This window comes from Ovis aries, chromosome 3 (assembly GCF_016772045.2).
Source record: "Ovis aries strain OAR_USU_Benz2616 breed Rambouillet chromosome 3, ARS-UI_Ramb_v3.0, whole genome shotgun sequence".
Classification (NCBI taxonomy): domain Eukaryota; kingdom Metazoa; phylum Chordata; class Mammalia; order Artiodactyla; family Bovidae; genus Ovis; species Ovis aries.
In genome coordinates this window covers 83,733,625-83,754,347 of record NC_056056.1, presented here as the reverse complement: position 1 = coordinate 83,754,347, position 20,723 = coordinate 83,733,625, and the positions used below count along the sequence as shown (strand labels likewise).

Genomic DNA, 20,723 nt, shown 5'->3' with positions numbered 1-20,723 from the left:
ACCCACTCCAGTAGTGTGACCTGGAGAATTCCATGGACTGTATAGTCTATGGGGCCACAAAGAGTCAGACACACCCAAGTGACATTCACTTAACTGGTTTTTATATGTTTTGTTATCTTTAATGTGTTTCTTTTTTGTAAATGACTATGCCAGGCATAGTGGTAAAGAATCCACATGCCAACGCAGGAGCAGCAAAGAGACACAAGTTCCATCCCTGGGTCAGGAAGATCCCCTGGAGAAGGAAATGGCAACAACTCCAGTATTCTTGGCTGGAAAATTCCATGGACAGAGGAGCCTAGCAGGCTATAGTCCACTTCTGGCAATTATTAGAGAGGGCAGTCAAATGGTGATGGGAGCCATGTGGGGCAGCTAGACAGGGAGAGAGAGGGAGCAGTGTGGCTTTCGTCTGGACAAGAGCAGGCACAGTGCAGCTGCTACAGCTAGCAGCCTCGCTGAGAGCTGAGCATCATTCCTCCTCAGCCTCACACCAGTGCCAAAATCCCCATCCGGAGGCACTGAACAGCAACAAGGAAGGCACACAGAAGCTGTATGGTGCAACAGCCGCATCAGTGCAGGACTGCGTATGTGCACAGCTACCTCCTCAGGTCCAGCAAGAGACTCTCCATGCCAGGGGCCACGTCCTAGTCACCACTCCTGTCCCAGCATCTTATAAGGGACTTGACACAGGACAGGTATACATAAAACAGTTGAAAGCAGGCATCAGTGGAGCAGGTACCATCACTATTGGATCCCACCTCCTTCCTCTGGCTCCTCAAACACACTCAGGCAATTGTCTGTCCATTTCATTCCAAAGACAAAGTGGCTGTTTTTAATAAAGCAGCAGTTTAAGTGAACCCCAGGTCTACTTTCTTACTCAAAAACTATCTTTTGTGTGCTTGAGCAAGATTCTGAATGAATTCCAGGCTTCACTCCATTTTAGTAATAGCCAAATTCTAATCAGGGCTGTATATTCTCAGCCTCCATCTCTTGTCTCTCTGCCTGCCTTTCTCCTCCCCTCTTTTTGCTTTCTCTCCGTGCTCCCATTCTTTTCTTACTCTCCCCGCCTTAACTTCTCTTTCTCGCTCATCATCTCCCTCCATTTTCTTTCTATTCTCTCCCTTTTTCTCTCTTCCTAAAAATTAAACTAAATAGCTCACTTTAGGATGGTGTCAAGTTAAGATTGTAATGTCTAGTATGCTAGAATGAGAGCTGTCCTTAGGGGATTACTTCTTTTTCCCCCTTTGTTTTATTATGCCCTAAAAATTAAACTAGGCTTCCCTGGTGGCTCAGTTGGTAAAGAATCCTCCTGCAATGCAGAAGACCCATACTGGATCCCTTGGTCAGGAAGATCCCCTGGAGAGGAAACAGCAACCCACTCCAATATGCTTGCTTAGGAAATCCCAAAGACAGAGGCGCCTGGCAGGCTACAGTCCATGAGGTCACTAAGAGGTGGCCAGGACTTAGTAACTTAACCATCACCACAAAATTAAACTACATGTTAATAGGACTTAATTTTGCTTCCCCACCTTTATCTTGGCAAGTAATAAACGTATGTGAAAGATAAAAGTTCTCTGTTGAAAATGAACAGTTGGGGGCTACCTTTAAATGTTAAAATTAATTATATTTATAAATATATTGACAATGAATTTACTCCAAACAGACCAATAATTCACCTGCAAAAGTCTAAAAAAATAAAACTATGCTTGAAAGCAAATGATGTACTGAAACACCTGAATGCTGAGCTGATATAAAGTATACGCAAGTTGTCTTTGGACAGTTATCTGATTTTAGTTCAAAGTGTTTTGTTGTTGTTGTTCTTGTGTCCTAAAGAATATAGCTCAAAAGCAAGAGGGACTTTGAATTGAACTTTTAAATAAGCAGCTAAAAATTCCATTTGCTGTGAGTAGGTTTGTATCAGTTGAACTGTCATGTGGGTCACTTCTTCTAGGAAAACCTCCTAGCAAAAATTCCTACTGTTAATGACCTCCAGGGGCAAAGAATGTAACTTTTCAAACTTGGTAGTAGTGCTGACACAAAGTAACAAGCATCCTCTGGTACCCTCTGTCATCATTAATTTACACTGTCTTGTAACACACAAAAAAGACAGACAGACCAAGAAACTGCTATTTTAAGAAAAGCTACATTCACTGTTCAGCCATATAAGGAAGTTAAGACACAGAGCCAGTGCAGGCAATGACAGAAAGCTACTAATAGAGCTCCTTTACTATTCAGGAACAAGAGGAAATAAATACCCTGAGAGAGAACAGACAGTAATTGGGCATGTTGCAGAGATGGAAGGATTATAGCATTTAGAGTTTTCCTGCTTCTCAAATTCAGTTAATCATGGCTCTTCTAGACTGATGGAGTGTGGAGGGCATCATGGTGAATGCATGTTCAAGAATCCAGAAAAGATACATCACTCTTCTAGCTTCCCATCTGCAGAGCTGCACAACCACATGCAGTCAGGAGCACAGCGCTATGACCTTCATGTTTGTCCCTGCCTTGCCTATGACAGCCACATAAAGGGAAAGAAGAACAGCCCAGAGGAGACTAACCTCTATGGTCAGGCAGCCCTCCTGCTAAATTCCAGGTCCTCTCTCATTAGCTGTTTGACCCAGAGAAAACCAGTTACTCTCCAAGCCTCAATTTCTCCAACTATTAAGCGAGTACAATTGCACTTACCCAATAGCTCTATGGTGGCTCAGACGGTCAACAATCCACCTGTAATACAGGAGACCTGGGTTCCATCTCCGGGTTGGGAAGATCCGCTGGAGGAGGACATGGCAACCCACTCCAGTATTCTTGCCTGGAGAATCCCCACGGACAGAGGAGCCTGAGAGGTTACCATCCATGGGGTCGCAAAGTGTCGGACACGACTGGGCAACTGAGCACAGCGATATAATTGTTGTGAGGATTTAATCAAATGAATATTGTAAGGAAAATAACATGAAACCTGGCTTGCAATACCTCTTAAAACCATCTCTCCACCACTGTCACCTCCCTGTCTCCATCACAGTCAAAAGTACCACCTCCCACACCATCACTATGACCACAATTACTGCCACTTATACCATGACCATATCCCAAATCACAACCTCCAGTACCACCATCAGCATTATCACCACCACCATCAGCATCACCACCACCACCCTGCCCAGAGCCACCACCTCCAACACCATCGCTATCACCTCAGTATCACTGGCATGACTACCACCACCACCATCACAATTACCAACACCATCAAAACATTCACCACTGTCATCTTCATTTCACAGGTAAAGAAACTGACTCAGAGCTTAAGCACCTTTGCTGAAAGGTACAAAGCCAGTGGGGGACAAAAGGAGAGCTCCAACCTGGGCACAGAACCCAAGTCGAGAGCTCCTCCTACGTCCATCTTTTATCTCAGAAAGTCTAACGTGGAAAAGTACAGTGGGCTTGGTTTCAAGGGTCACCGCAGGGCTTCAAGGATACCCAGTACTCAGGATCTCTCATACCTAAGCTTTAAAAATTGTATCTAGAAATAAAATATGCCAGGTTGCGTCATTAGTATCTGTATTCCTGGGCATAATGAAATCTCCCTGATGTCTGCTTTGGCTGTTCCTGCCCCTTGCTTCTGTATCTTCAATGATCACAAAGCACACAATGACTATTCCCCTATGTAACCCTGCGGAGACACTGTAAGAGGGAAAGAAAATGTCATGGAGAACACAAGTCCTGGGGAGAAAGGCAGGAAATAAAAGGCATTGTTTATTTTGCCTGGCTCTACAGAGAGACAGCTGTATAGGCCTGCGAGAAGAAAGAGCTCTGGCTGGCTCAACCTTTGGCAAGCAGATCTGGTATTACGTAGGCAGTCTGTGGAGCCAGGAGAGGAAGCAAAGGAGGAGATTTCCTTTAATTCTGGCCATATTGTTGACCGTTTGTTTTCCCCCCCAGGACCTTCTGGACTTCCCCACTCCCAGGACAGAAGCTGCAAGGCGGTGTGGATAGCCACAGCAGAACCCCACTTGCTGCTGGTCTGCTCCATGAACACCTTCCACAATGTTCCCCTCAGCGGGCTCACCCAAGGCAATCATGAAGATCATCTCGAGTGCCACAGGCCCACTTTACATTTGGGTGTCCTTTCTTCCTTTCCCACCACTGGGCACAGAGCCACACCTGCTGTTGTAAGGATAACCCTTAAGAGCTGCACGGACTTTAGAACACGATAGCAGCCGAACAGGTAGCGCTAGTGGTGAGACATAAGACTTGGGTTCAGTCCCTGAGTTGGGAAGATCCCCTGGAGGAGGGCATGGCAACCCACTCCAGTATTCTTGCCTAGGGAATTCCATGGAGAGAGGAGCCTGGTGGGCTATAGTCCATACGGTCGCAGAAAGTTGGGCATGACTAAAGTGGCTTGGCACACACACACACAGGGACCTAACAGCTTTCTCATCCCAAAGGATGAATCTCCAGTGAGCGGATTTCAGTAACCATGGCAAAACATGGTGGAGATACTCTACAGGAAAACTTCTATGGTTCTCAAGATACTGTAATCCACAGGCAATTTTCTACACCTTGGCTAACAAAGAGCAGTGAAACAACAAATCAAATCCTATCATAGGTGTTATACCCTCAAGGTGGCTCCATTCCAAAGAATTCAGCATGCTTAAATCTCTTATCATGGGTTACCAGGGTCCTCCGGAAAGAAAACCAAGGAAAATCTCTCCCTACTTCACAGTATGATGTGAAATCTACTTGGGTTCTACTGAGATGACAGTTACACAATGGTTAACTCTGAGAAAATGGAGCCAGAGGGGAGGCAAAATGGGCTAAGGACTATTCCAGTGGCTATAACACTAAAGGAAATCAAAACTGCTTCTAGAGACCAAGGACGAATCCCACTAAGTGCAAAAGAAAATACTGGCAATATTTTTTTTAGAAATCTTGTAAAGTTTGCTTATAAACAATAAGAGGCATTGAGATACAGAGGGGCAAGCACATAAGCTGATTTTTAAGTAGATCACACACTTTTCTTTTTTCAACAATTAAAAATTTTTATGCTATTGTATTAAAAAGCACTTGATAAGATCCAACTCTCTAAAGATTTTTAAGTACATGGCACAATTTTATTAACTACAGGTATGACGTTGTATGGCAGACTTCTAGAACTTACTCATTTTGCATTAACTGAAATTTTATACCTGTTGATTAACAACTGTCCATTTTCCCTTCCATTTCCCCCGACAACCACCATCCTGCTCTTGCTTCTATGAGTGATATATACTATTTTAGATATCTCATATAAGTAGACTAATGCAACACTGGTCAGTTTGTGACTGGTTTAAAGGGATATATACTCAGATTAATTTAAATGCCTTCATAATGATTTAAAATCCCATTAAATGAGCTAATGTCATTATTTAGCATGGGTGGACTTAAAGATTATCATGCTTAAGAGAAGGCCCACAGAGAAAGACAAATGCCAAATGATATCACTTATATGTGGAATATAAAATATGACACAAATGAACTTATCTACAAAACAGAAACGGACTCAGACACAGAGAACAGACCTGTGGTTGCCAAAGTGGGGCAGGAAGAGAGATGGAGGGGGAGTTTGGGGTTAGCGGATGCAAAATAGTAATATACAGAATGGATAGGTCCTACTCTATAGGATATGGAACTATATTCAACATCCTATGATAAACCATAATGGAAAATAATATAACCAAAAATAAGCACACACACACAGACTCGCTTTGCTACCCACCTGAAACTAACAACACTGTAAATCAACCATAATTTAAAAAAATAAAATTTTATGAAAGAAAATTAATGTTCAGTGAGTCTTTCATTGAGAACTGTCCAATATATTGAAAATGTCCATACTCAGGTTTCCAAGTTATGATTCCATCCTAAAATGAACATTACTTTTCTCTCCAATTATGCCTTCTGCAAATGCAAATATTTTACCCCAACTTAAGTCTTCTCCTACAACTTATGGCTTATCTTTGGAATGATATTTATACTGATTAAAATATGTTATCTCATTATCCCCCATTTTAGAGTATTCGGAGATACTTCTTCTGTTTCCTTCAAAATAATTAGTCCAGTGCTGAGTGCAAATTAGTAGCTTAGTAAGTATGTACAGACTGATTGATAAATAAATTCTTTTCTAACCCTGAACCAGAAAATCAATCAGCCCTCTATGTGATGGCCTTGAATGATGACTCAGAAGGCAGTCCTATAAACACTTCAGTGTGTCTAAACTAAGACATCTCATTTGCTAAGATAAAATTTCTTTACATAATTCTATTATAACCCCAAACTCTAATCTGCAGTGGGAAAATGAGATTACAGTAGCAAAGGCAGAAACCTAGTTGACATGGTAAACAACCCTTCTGCACATAATCAATTTAGGTTCCCAGCAGCGGTGAATTAGAACTCATCTTTTTTTTTTTTTTTTTTTTTGGCTCTTACCCTGTCTTATTTTTTATAGTAGTTATGCATTCATGAAAACATATGCATTTATAAAAACATTTCTTATAGTTACAATTTAGATTCTCAAATGATATTACATGTGGTTTGCTTCTAAAAGAGATAAATATTCCAGTCTGAAAAGATAATCCAAAGTGGAAGTCCATTAAAACCCTAAAATTATTCCATCTAAATTTTTTATATTACTTGGGAAAATTTTTTATCAATGTAAGGTGTCATGCCTCCATCATTTTAATTGGCTAAATGTCACAGATAAATACTTTTGCCACAAAGTAAGTCTAGAATATGCTGGATTCAAGGTAGTATGAGCGAATAGTCTTTTTTGTCTAACACTATTTTCTCTAGTATTGTTCACCATTTCTGATTTCCCCCAAAATACAATTATTATTCTTTTTCTGATCATTTCAAATTTTTTTAACATTTTTTTTCATTTTTTATAGCTGACTGCCTTCTTGTTCTACTCTCTGAATTGTTTTATCATATAGCTAAGTCTTTATTCCTTGGTATTCTATAGAGCAAGAAAAGAATACTGGTAATATAAATAGCAAAAACAAAGCACTTATTTTCCCTGGAATATAATTACGATTCCGTAAAGCCTATATGGAATTTCTTTTCTACATATTTTTCCAAAAAAGTCATGTAAATATTTTGCATCCAAGAGCTATATTTGTTGAGATGTCTTACATATTGTATTTGCTATTTGCGAATAGCTATTGCTATTGTATTAGCAATACAATAAATACTGTATTGCTCGAGTAATGACGTTGCAATCAAACTTGTAAACATTAATAGTCTCTAGAGCTAAATTAATTTTGGACAGATCCATTGCTTAACAAATTATGGCTAGAAACTCCCAGTAAAATGATTTGCTAAGCGACCTACATACTTCATTTTCCAACTTTGCATTTTAAATATATAGCAGTAAATGCTCATGATGTTTTGAGTAATCTTCCAAAATTGATATTATTGTTGAGCTATAACTAAGTAATTAAATTTGATTTGTATCTACACTAATTAACCTTAACATTTTCCAGAACAGTCAAGCTAGACCTTGAAACACCGAACAACATTTTCTATAATTATTAGCAAGAAACTAGCATCATTAAAGAACAAACATTAGTAGCACTTCAAATTTTTGGATGTCACCTTCCTAACCACAAATCAAATTAGCATATTCTTCATTTATTTTTTATTAGCTGTTAACATTAGACAGAATTCCCTGTTGAAAGTCAGGATTAGCTAGCATGGGTTTAGTATTTGCCATTGATTGCATTTATACAAAAGCATGTGTTAATTGTTAATTATATCTGTCTAATGAGTGTTTGCATTGTAATTTTCAAGTGTTTTGCTGAGAATAAATTTTATTTGAGACCACAAGCGGCACTTACCACTTAATGGTATTTTCCTAAAATATGGATTTTGATCTTTAAAAGGGTCAAGTTGAAATAATTCAACTCATTTATAAAAAAATATGAATGAAGACAGACATGCCTATTTTATAAATTTAAATGACTTTTTCTACACTAAAACTGAGGTCAAAGATTAGGCATCTATCTTATTCTTGAAAACAATGAATCAATAAATCTGACTGTATTTTAATCTCCCTCCCTGATCAGATTGAACTCTATTTCAACCTTGGTTAATGACTTCTTAATTAGATATATTTTAAATCCAGGCTTTTCCAAGAATCGCTTTAAGATGCTGTGGAAAGCATCATAAATTCTGGCTTCATGCATATCATTAAACAAACAAAAGATTTAGAAAACTATCTAATAAAGCCGTTCAGTTCAGTTGTTCAGTGGTGTCTGACCCCATGGACTGCAGCATGCCAGGCCTCCCTGTCCATCACCAACTACCGAGTCCACTCAAACTCATGTCCATTGATTGAGTCGGTGATGCCATCCAACCGTCTCATCCTCTGTCCTCCCCTTTTCCTCCCACCTTCACTCCTTCCCAGAATCAGGGTCTTTTCACATGAGTCAGTTCTTCACATCAGGTGGTCAAAGTATTGGAATTTCAGCTGTAGCATCAGTCCTTCCAATGAATATGCAGGACTGATTTCCTTTAGGATGGACTGGTTGGATCTCCTTGCAGTCCAAGGGACTCTCAAGAGTCTTCTGCAACACCATAGTTCAAAAGTATCAATTCTTTGGCACTCAGCTTTCTATATAGTCCAACTCTCATATCCATACATGACTACTGGAAAAACCATAGCTTTTTACTAGACAGGACTTTGTTGGCAAAGTAATGTCTCTGCTTTTTAATATGCTGTCTAGGTCATTCATAATTTTTCTTCCAAGAAACAAGCATCTTTGAATTTCATGGCTGCAGTCACCATCTGCAGTGATTTTGGAGCCCCCCAAAATAAAGTCTGCCACTGTTTCCCCATCTATTTGCCATGAACTGATGGGACCAGATGCCATGATCTTTGTTTTCTGAATGTTGAGCTTTAAGCCAACTTTTTCACTCTCTTCTTTCACTTTCATCAAGAGGCTCTTTAGTTCTTCTTCACTTTCTGCCATAAGGGTGGTATCATCTGCATATCTGAGGTTATTGATATTCTTGGCAATCTTGATTCCAGCTTGTGCTTCATCCAGCTCAGTATTTCTCATGATGTAATCTGCATATGAGTTAAATAAGCAGGGTGACAATATACAGCCTTGACGTACTCCTTTCCTGATTTAGAACTAGTCTGTTGTTCCATGTTCAGTTCTAACTGTTGCTTCTTGACCTGCATACAGATTTCTCAGGAGGCAGGTCAGGTGGTCTGGTATTCCCATCTCTTGAAGAATTTTCCACAGTTGGTTGTGATCTACACAGTCGAAGGCTTTGGCATAGTCAATAAAGCAGAAGTATATGTTTTTCTGGAACTCTCTTGCTTTTTCCATGATCCAACGGATGTTGGCAATTTGATCTCTGGTTCCTCTGGCTTTTCTAAATCCAGCTTGAACATCTGGAAGTTCACAGTTCCCGTATTGCTGAAGCCTGGCTTGGAGAATTTTGAGCATTACTTTACTAGCCTGTGAGATGAGTGCAACTGTGCAACAGTTCGAGCATTCTTTGGCATTGCTTTTCTTTGGGATTGGAATGAAAACTGACCTTTTCCAGTTCTGTGGCCACTGCTGATTTTTCCAAATTTGCTGGCATACTGAGTGCATCACTTTCACAGCATCATCTTTTAGGATTTGAAATAGCTTGACTGGAATTTCATCACTGGACAGACCTTTGTTGACAAAGTAAGGTCTTTGCTTTTTAATATGCTGTTTAAGTTGTGGCAACCCACTCCAGTATTCTTGCCTGGAAAAACCCACGGATGGAGGAGCCTGATAGGCTACAGTCCATGGGGTCTCAGACTCGAACACGACTGAGTGACTTCACTAGGTTGGTCATAACTTTTCTTACAAGAAGCAAGTGACTTTTAATTTCATGGCTGCAGTCACCATCTGCAGTAATTTTAAAGCTGAGGGGTATCCATAGTCCCATCCATGTATTTTAGGTGTTTGAGAACATCATCTCTCAAGATTACCTTTGGATGAAACTGGATGAAATATAAATTCATTGTAAAAGATAAAAACTGAGTTGTGTCTACATACTTCACCTAGACTGCATGAAGACAGACTCTTTTTAACTTGGATTTGACTGTATGGACCTGACACTGGAAACAACGACCAGAGGAGAAACAACCCATTAAAAAAAAATAGAATAAGGGATATTTGATAATATCATGTTTTCCCAGACGCATTTTGTTTGAATCTTTGGTGCCTAGGTTAAGGCTAAGTACCAGTCACCGCAACAAATTTATTCAAGTAATAGACCTATTAACTATCTTCAAACCTTATCGGTAGTAAAACTCTATAACACTAAGATGAAAATTCCTTAAAATTTTAGAAAGAAGAAAAAATGCAGGGATGTACTTTCATTACACTTATAAATAACATGTTTTGTCATTTCTAAAAGTTCATATTTCAACTTACCACATAAAAGATAGGAAGAATTTTATAGAACTAGGAATGGCTATTCATCTAGAATACTCCTAAGAACACATACACAGAGATGCTGATAATTCCACTGATTCTTACCAGTTTTCACAAGATGTCTAAATTTCTAAAGCTGAAATTTGGCAATATTCCTTCCATAGCAAGAATTAAATCCATTTAATGGCATAGGGTGAATGTTTGAAATAGAGCCTGACAGACTAAATTTTACCATCGAACCACTGTCTTTTTGTTCTACCACACTCTGCCCAAAAGAAATTTATTTATGCTTTGGTAGAAGTCCTGGACACCAGACTAGACAGGGAAAGCTGCCTCTCAAACAAGTACAGAGCCATTATTCTCAAGAGAAAGCAATATTGCATTTTTTGAGAAAACATCCTAGGTAAAATGAGTAAACAGAACAAAATACCAATTTGGTCATATTTAAGAGCTACCCTTGTGAATTCATTTAATAACATGCAGTATTCCTTTAATGATATGCAGTAGCACTTGTAATCCATGTAAAAGTCTATCTAATACAAGAGGGTTCAATAACTGAAATGATTATGAAATGTAATGAGCAAGAATTCCCAGCAAAGAGATAAAGTTAATGTACTAATGTGGGCAGGAACATAATCAACACAGGCCTTTGGGAAAATCCATCCTTGGGTGTGCAGGATATTCATTTCCTATTACCCTCTTTCAGTAAAGTATCTGTCCCAACAAAACATGTCTCACTAAGTGGAATGTTAACAGCATAAGAACCAATGTAAAATAGATACTGAGCAAAAGCTCTCCACACACACACATCCAAGGAAGGCTATTACAATCTCTCTTAGATTTCACTGTGATAGCACACTGCCCATCTCGATAAATACAATGTCAAAGAGGTGAAAGACACTGGAAGCCTCTTTTAGGAAAATCTGTTTCCTCTGCACCGCCCCCCAATCCTTGTATCTATTCTCTACACTTACAGAAGAAATTTCATCTTGAAGAGAATGCACCTGTGATGTCACATGCCATTAACAAGAGTTAACCATTTTGATAAACTACATTTTATATTGTTTATCCTGAAATTCCTAAGTTGTCAATGATCCCATCAACATAATCATTCATTTGAAAATATTCAAATATTGAATAAAATGAATGTTTCACTGCAGATATTATAAACAGTTCCTTTTCTTCCATCCTTGCAGTTTGGATATTATTGACTGAGTCATATTTTCTGGTTTGCTTTTGGTGAGTGCAATGCCCCTGGCCTTAGGCAAGGAAGGAGGAAAAGTTCTCTAAACATCCTCTGCCAACGGAGGAATCATCACACAATCAGATATTCTATGTTACAGCGTTGGCAAATATCACTGTAAAGTGTCAATAGGAAAACTTAATTGTTTCCTACTTCTTTTCTCTGACCTGCTCCTTGTCATTTCAGACACTTAGAATTTTATTTCTCTCATCATCCCTATGCCAGCAGGGTAAAAGGGTTTGTTTAACCATGTAAAGTAAAATCAGACCAGAACTAAAAAAGAACTTTATGACTTTTCCCCATTGGCATCAAACTGAAAAGGCAGGACTGGTCATTAAATTATAATTAAGCATTAGCATTTCAGCAGAAATATTATACTATCACAAAAACAGTGTCAGAGAAAAGCAGCAAAAATCATTTCAGCCAACCCTTGTAGCCAGGAAATTATTTTGGGGCTTTCCCAATTTGTACTCAGTAATGAAGTTAGGACATAACGTGACTTTTGCGATATTCCCTTTCTGTGTGTCTGTTACATGATCAAGATAGAATACAAGTTTCTTAACCGATCCCTAAGTGCATAAATTCTGTCAGAAGACTCATTTCACCATGATCTATAAATGTACTTAAAAACTGTAAATGCATAAAAGTAAAAATGAAAGCACATTAGGATCTTGACATATATAGTATATTGATCAGAGGCACATAAGCTAGAAGCTGGGATATTTTGATACTTTGAAAGTGGTTCTGTATAGTAACCAATCCATTCTTTCTTCACCATTTAGTTTTTAAAAAACACACACATGTTCACACAACCACAAACGCACTCAACCACACACATAGGTATAAAAAAAAAGAACTTACACAATTTCGTCATTCTGGAACTCGAGCTCTCCACATGTGTCCTCGAAGTCCTCTCCTCCACCTCTGGCAGTCCCCTCAATGGTCTTATAGGGAACGATAACATTTCCACGTGCTCCAGATGTTCTCAGGACTTTCACCTCCATGATGCCAATGCTCTCACTCACATGAGTCACGGGTTCCTCAAAAGTAAAGATGCCAGCGTGGTCATCATCAAAAATAGTCACGGTGGCAGTGGACGGAGATCCCAGGCAAGCAAGGGTAGAGACATGACTGGCTTCCAGGATGCCATCTTCCGAGGCTTCCAAAGATACTTTGACGTTGCTGAGATGCACAAGGAAATTCTCATCCTCCTCAAAGATGTCATCATCAATGATGCCAACTCTGATTTCCTTCTGGGTCTCACCAGGCTTAAAGACCACAGTTCCTTCGGTAAATTCGTAATCAGATCCAGCGTTGGCTGTACCATCCTCTGTTCTGAAGTCAACAAATACAGTGTTGGTCAAATCACCACCTCTGCGGATAATGGTCAGGGCTACTGTGCCACAGTTCTCCAGACACTGATATGTCCCTTGTTCAAAGAAGATCTTACTGACAGGGTCATTTTCAGCCACTTCCGTGTTGACCTCATGCATGCTGACGGCTTTCCTGGCTTGGTCTGCTGCATGCCTCTTTAAAATGTTGCCCGCTCCAGTCATCAGGCGGGTAGCTTGAATGCGGTAAAATGCCCGACTTTTTTGCTGCTGACTTAAGACTTGGTAATTGGCTAATTCTATTAATTGCTCTATTTCCTTCTCTGGATGCTTCTGCTTGAGTTCCTTCAGAATCCTAGCCATTTCTCGCCTGGCTTCTTCATCATCTTGGTCCCTCTCATCAACCTCCAGAACCAGGGCTCCATCTAAGAAACTGTCAACATGGGAATTGACCACTTTCCCATCCATTTCAATTTCTGTCTTGGAAGATGGCCTGTCTCCTTCGTGTTCAATAATCATTCCCCTCTGCTTGCCAGCCCGATACCTCTTGTAGACATACTTGTAAAACAGAAGCCTCCTGTCTGCCACCCAAGCAAACACAACACAGATGGGGAAGAAGAAGAAAGTGAGCAAACCTTCCCAGACCTCCACGACCCCAGGGGAGCTGACAGACAAGATGATGTAAAGCCAGGTATAGGCAAAGATGCTCCATGCTGCTGTCACAAAGAACACACGCAAATGCTTGATCTTCCTCGTCTCCCCATCCGGGACGACGTAAACACAAAGCGCAATGATGATGAACATGTTGAATGCGGCACTCCCCACAATGGTGCTAGGACCAAGGTCTCCTGCAGTGAAGTTATGGCCACACACCTCAATTACTGAAAGGAGAATCTCTGGAGCTGAAGATCCCAGGGCCATCAAGGTCAGGTTGGACACTGTCTCATTCCAGATCCTCACAGTTGTCTTGGTGGTCTCTCCATTGGGTTTCTTTATGGTGATTTCTTTCTCTTGAGACGTGATGACTTCTATAGAGGACATGAACCGGTCAGCAATGATGGAGACTCCAAGAAACATGTAGACCATGGCCACAAAATACACAGTCGCTCTAGCAATTTTGTCCCCAAAGGAAGGGTCCTGGGGCTCCCAAATGGGTAAAATCACCCCCTTCTTACAGTAGTAGGAGCCAGTACACTCGCCCGTCTCATTGCCTTCGCCTTCCATTTCTGTCTCAGCACTTATATGGTCCACATGGGAGAACAAGAGAGCCACCATGGCTAACACATGAAATCCCATCGACAAGGTAGGTGACAGACGGGGCTGCAGCATGCTGGACAATGGCAGAGTTCCAACTGTCCCAACCTACTGGGGAGAACAAGAAAGGGGGAGGGTAGGGGAAAAAAAATCACATCATTAGATCTGGACCCAAAGCACTCAAGTGACCCAATTATTTTTATTACATTTACCAATGGTTTGTTTATATTTGACTATCACAACATCTACAGTGAATCATGACTCTAAGAATCCATCTGTGATAAAGCAATCCTTAGTAATGTTTACAGCCCAATCTCTCCACTTGTGGATTTTCTACATGTAGTCCCATTTACTGAGCAATGAGCAATGTACACAGCTGACTTACTGGAAGAAAACGTTCAATTATATCCTTGGCTTGTTGAACACACATACAAGCATGCTGACAGCCAATGAGAAAAAGCACAAAGTTTTGACGCATTAAATAATCTTTTCCTTGTTGCTAAGGCAGATCTTCTTTTAAACTGTGGTTAACACAGTCAACCTTCCAAAAACTGTTTCATTGCCAAAATCATCTGAAGAGTGATGCTCTGAAGTTTAGACTCTAAAAATCCTACAAATGCATGACCTAGTAATGATCTTTAAATTCTGGGGCACAGTTTAGACTGTATTTAATGCAATTGTGTCCTATGGCTCATGAGGGTCACTTGGACTGCAAAATCAAACCAGTTGATTCTAAATGAAATCAACCCTGAATATTCACTGGAAGGACTGATGCTGAAGCACCAATGCTTTGGTCACCTGATGTGAAGAGCTGACTCATTGGAAAAGACCCTGATGCTGGAAAGACTGAAGACAAAGGAGAAGAGTGCAGCAGAGGATGAGATGGTTGGATGGCATCATCGACTCAATGGACATGAATCTGAGCAAACACTGAGAAATAGTGAAGGACAGGGAAGCCTAGCATGCTGCAGTCCATAGGGCTGCAAAGAGTCGGACATGACTTAGCAACTGAACAACAACAAATCTATGGATCTTAGAACCACAGAGAAATCTTCCAGCTTGCCTGCAATCAAAGCTCAATGGTATTTGCACTTGAGGGGAAAAAAAAAAAATCTGTTGTAAGGCAATATTTCCACACGATAAGTATAGTTTTTAAAAGCATGTTTTGATGACAGAACATTTCCTCCTAATTTTCAGCAACACCAGGTCTTCTGATGCATTAGCAGCTGGGCATCTGGTTCTTCAAGCGCTGCTCTTCATATCTGTGCACAGATCTCATTCTAGAATCTGCAGGCTGCCCATGGCAGGAAAGGGAGATAAGCAGGCCCAGGTCTGGGCATGTGTCCTGCCCAGGTCTTGCCTGACAGGCTGTGAAATCAGTGCTACCAGCCTTAAATGATCCTTCTCTGTGTCAATGTCAGACTATTCATGGTCATTCTAAAATACACATCAGTTCCATAGAGGACGCAAGTGACCTAAAAATACAGGGGCAATAATTCCAGCTAAATTAAATCATGTGGCAAAATGACAGTGACCAAAAGTACCTATGGGACTAAAGGGCTGTTAGGCAACTGGGGACATGGCTATAGCACCACGGGTGGGAGTCCAGGTTCATGGTCGCTCCACCTACCACTCTGCTCAGGTAACCAAGGTTTGTGCCCCTCAGTGACCTTGTATCACCTCTGATTCCAGGATTTTGGTGGTGGAGAGTGGAACAATGAAGCAGAGAAGGATCTGCTGCAAGTCAGGGTGACTCTGGTCTGGAAAGCCAGTTATAACATCCAATGACATAGGGATAAGAAGGGGCCTGAGTCAGGTCTTAGTCCTGTGGCCTGACGTAAAGTTAAATGTAGAGCTGGGTTAGACCCCTTCGTGGCCTCAGGCTATCTAAGTCATCCCCACATTTACCTACACTCTCTGCCCTAGGCTTACTGCCAATGGCTTATACTGAAAACTGCACCAGGGTCCAGGAGAACCCCTACCTGGCCCAGCACATTCTGGCATCACCTAAAGCACCCTCCTCCCCACTTTTTTTAAAGCTCATCGCTATAGGGAGGTAAGCTTTGACATTTTCCTCACACTAAAGAAGACCCAGCAGAGGGCTGTGGTGGTCGGACCCCATTCTAAGCAAAAGGTGGAAAAATAGAAGAAACAGATTTTAAAAATATGCAGTTCATGGTCAGCGTATCTCCTCGTTCAGGCATGACTCGGCTTGAGCGGGTTGTAGGATCTCTTCTTAAAACAAGGTAACCCTGAACCATCCCTGTGAGAACAGTGGCAGACCTAGTTCTAACTACCTTGCAGCAATTTATTCCACAGAGTTATGAGAGCTGCCCAGACAAATTTTAGGACATGATGGGCTCTCCTCTAGGTCCTGAGAATTCATCAGTGAATTTGTTTTAAAGTCTCTGTCTTTGCAGACCTTATATTCTAATGGGGAGGAAACAAACAAATAAATGTAAATGTCAGGTGGTAAAAAGCACTGTAATGGTGGGGGGTAGGGAGCAATTTCAATAGGACAGGAAGTCTGTATGTTATGGTGTCTGTGCCAGGTTTTGTGTGTCAGTATGTGCACACACATGGAATGCATGATTTTATAATGGACAGTTTAAAGAAGGCCTCGCTGATAAGGTGCCATTTGAGCAAAGTCCTGAAGGAAGAAGAGGCCCAAGCTTTGTGGATACTTGCAGGAAGAGAATTTCAAGTTAGGTACAAAGACCTTGATGAGAATTGTGCTTTGCATAGTCTAGGGACCAGGAAGAAACCTGTGTGGTGAAAGAGCAGTGGTGGACAGAAGCAGGGCTCAGGAGCTGGGAACCCAGCAGGGACAGGTCACGAGGGGCACTGAGGCCACTGTAAGACACTGGCATTGACTGTGAGGGAGATGGGAATCACAGAGAGATTCCAATCAGAAGTGTGCTATGAGCTGATTTATCTTTTAAAATAATCTCTCTGCTGGTTCACTAAAGAACAGACTATAAAGACAAGAAGAGAAAAAAGGAAGCCAGTATTTGCCTATTATAAAAAAAAAAAAGTCTGATCAAGGCAATGATCCCAATGCCCTGCAGGTATATAAAATGATATAGTAAAGATCTAAAGTTTAAAAAGGAAAAATAAACATTTGCAGTGACCTTTTGGAAGATTAAAGCAACTTAAAACATTTTGGTAACCTGTAAGGATCAGGAAGGTTAAGAATTTGCTCAGAGGGAATAGTACCGAACACACAGTCTACCAGAACAGACACAAAGTTGCGCCTGTCTCCAGGGTGGATAGAATGAACCACTCCCTTGAAATTGCTGCCAAGGCGCATCATTCCATTCCTCACATCTCAGCCAAAACAAACCTCCCAAAATGCACATCACACTCTCTCACTCCCCTTAAAACTCTCCATGGCCTATTGCCCTGAAGACAAATGCAAACCCCCTCAATAGGCTATTTAGACCTTCCAGGATCTGGCCTTTGAGTTCTAAAATTTGGGAATTCTCTCAATTCCTGAACAGGACAGCACTTTCTTACCTCCAGGTCTTTGCATATTGTGCTTTCTGTGCCCTGAACTATTTTCCTTCTTTGAAGCACCAAAATGCTTCAAAATGACACCACAGCAAATCACAAATCACAGCTGATTGCCTGAGATGGTAATCCCAGGCTCCATCATTAAACACTGTCCCAGACACCATGTTAAATTTTTTACATCTGTCTATATCTAATTATTATATCTAATACTTCCAGAAACAAGCATTGCCCTGTTATACAACTCCTAATATTGCCATTTCCATTAGAGTCTGTGTGAATAGCACCCCTAACAATATACTGTAATCCTGTTTGTAGGTGGGAAGACTGAGGTTCAGACAGGTTACATACTTGCTGAAAGTCAGACAGTAACTAAGATTCAAAGCCCGGTCTGTCTCTGAGACTGATGTAATTCCCTGCTCCATTCTACCACACCTGAGAGTGTATATAGCAATCTTTTGAGAACTATTGGATTTGGGCTTAGACTAGCTCAATGGAAAACCTCTTGGCTTCTATGTGGGGATAGGTAGCAAAAGTCCCATAAAAGGTTTCCAACAAGCCTAGTTTTATCTTACGGATGGCAGACTGACACGGACAGATATCCGCAGCTGGGAGGTAACCTGTGGGCTGCGATGTTCCCGGAGACAACTGGCTCCCACTCTCCCGCCTTTTAGCAATTACCTGGTAACCTCTTCTGCAAATACTCTCAGGGCAATCTCTTCAGTCTGTCAAGAAGCAGCCCTGCCCCAACCAACATCTCCCAATACGCTCCCAGCCAAAAGGGTATCAATGTCTAAGGGTGGACAAAGCAGTAAAAAAAAAAAAAAAAAAATCCATCATTGCTATTACACAAAAAGGAAGGGGACTTCTGAGGTTAACTCAAAAATGTCACAATTATATTCAAAAGATGGTTTCACAGTCATCTAATTTGTGAGGTCAGTGGACCAAAAAACACTGCTATAGCTTATTGGTCATGAAGCAACTGGAAAGAACTCTCTGGACTTCAGTTTCTTTCTTTATTAAATTAACACCAAATCCAAATGCTTGTGAGGATATGGGGTTTCTTTACCACTGAGCCACCAGTGAAGCCCTGAGGATGTGGGTTAGGTGTCATCAAAAAATGAGTCCTTCTTCATTTTTTCCCTCCATGTTTTGTCTCAATTCTGATGCCTCAGTCATCAGATGTAAACAGATTTGACTCTTGCCACTGTCCCCTCAAATATTTATTTCTATGAAAATTAAGCAGCAAATAGTAGCTGTTGATGTATTAGTCTGCTGCCTGACCTTCTAACCTTTCACCCTGATCTACTGAACTCTGAACAAGGGGTAGTCTGATCTTCACAGTGGTTTCAGATAAGCCCTTACACCCAGGGACAGTTCTTACTTAGGAATGTTCATTACATCATCCAAACGAGCCTTCAGCACACAGTCGCAAGAATCCTCACATTATCTTCTGCTCACTATTTATTTTAAAGCAAACCAAACAGCCCCAACACCTATAGATGACAGACCTGAACATCACTGACAAAGGATGGTGAACAGGTATCAAATTGAGTGAGCCCACCCCTCTATGGCACAGAAACGGATGCATGTGCTCGCCAGGCAGATCATCAAACTGCCACAGCAGAGGTTCAAGGAGGACTGAGGCAGCACCGCAGTGGGAGCTTTGGTGCTTCTGACTACAAGGGGAACCAGCTCAGAGAGGAAGCACCTCTGGCCTTCTCACCAGTTCTGTGCTTGAGGTGGCCTAGTCTCATTTTGCTGATCAGCAGCTGAGGTTTTTCCAAGGAACTCCTTGACTCTCCACCAAGACCTGGAATCCCCACCTCTGTAATTCTTGCTGACTAAAAGCCTCAAAACTAAGCAATGAATCTGTTTCTAAGGCAACGGTAAAGCAACCTTGAATTCTCATTCGCTACAAATGCAAGCACTTCCAAATGCTTCTTGACAAAGATGATGCCAGAGGCTGGCCTTCTTTATCTGATCATCCGCGGAGGGTGCCAATTACCATCCTGGCCCCCACCCTCAGGCCATCAGGCCATGGCCACACGTCACCAAGGAGCTCCTTCAGGGCCCACAGCAACTCTCTGCTATTACTTTATTTTTTCCCCAAAGAGAGAGTTTCTACTTTTCTTCCTGAAAAATGAGGACAGGTCCTCTGGGAGACAAGCAGTTAGACATCACGTAAGGGACTCAAGCCCCCTGCCCAGACTTATAAGACTACAGGGCCTGTCCCTTGTCAGAAAACACCCTCTTCATTCATCAAAGGTAGTAGCTGGGGTAATGGTCAGGCAACGTGGCCAAAAAGGAAAGATGGCTTCAGGATTTAGGATAATGAAAATGTTACTGAAAAGTCACGAGACCCTTTTTCCCTTACTTTGTTTTTCTATATAGAACTTATTACTTTTTATTGAATTATAGCTGATTTCCAATGCCGTGTTTATTTCTGCTGCACAGCAAAGTGATTTGGTTATACACATACATGCATTCTTTTTTACGTTCTTTTCCATTATGGTTTATCCCAGGATATTGGATGTAGTTCCCCATGCTATACAGTAGGACCTTGCTGTTTATCTATTCTATATGTAACAGTTTGTATCTCCTAACTTCAAATTTTCAGTCAATCTCTCTCCCAATTCCTTCCCCCTTGGGAACCACAAGTCTGTTCTCTACGTCTGTAAGTCTTACAACTTACTACTTTTTATACATCATAGACTTTATTTAACAGTTCTGCTTATTCTCTCTCATAGATGTCAACTCTGTAAGGGTAGGGATTTCTGTCTCTTGTTCACCCAGTGCCCTCGCGCACACCCTGCTACATGGAAGATGCATAGCACCTGCTTTTATTAAATGCATAAAATACCTCTCGGTTGGCCTTGTGCTGATTCACCAAATCTCTGGTGTGGAATCAGAATTCAGGGGCTGGGCCTAGGC

General features: G+C 41.1%; 1 protein-coding gene across 10 annotated transcripts in view; it reads right to left on the bottom strand.

Annotated features, from left to right (window-relative positions):
• Positions 1-20,723, bottom strand: part of SLC8A1 (solute carrier family 8 member A1) — a 458,773-nt gene that overhangs the window by 352,356 nt on the left and 85,694 nt on the right. For 5 of the 10 annotated variants that reach the window (XM_012173106.4, XM_042246260.1, XM_042246261.1 and 2 more), the window contains one exon: positions 12,556-14,387. In XM_012173106.4, coding sequence (XP_012028496.1) covers positions 12,556-14,387 — 1,832 coding nt within the window. Of the gene's footprint in view, positions 1-12,555; positions 14,391-20,723 lie in introns of all 10 variants that reach the window. The other 5 variants (XM_012173120.4, XM_060412238.1, XM_042246259.1 and 2 more) reach the window with 1 other exon arrangement.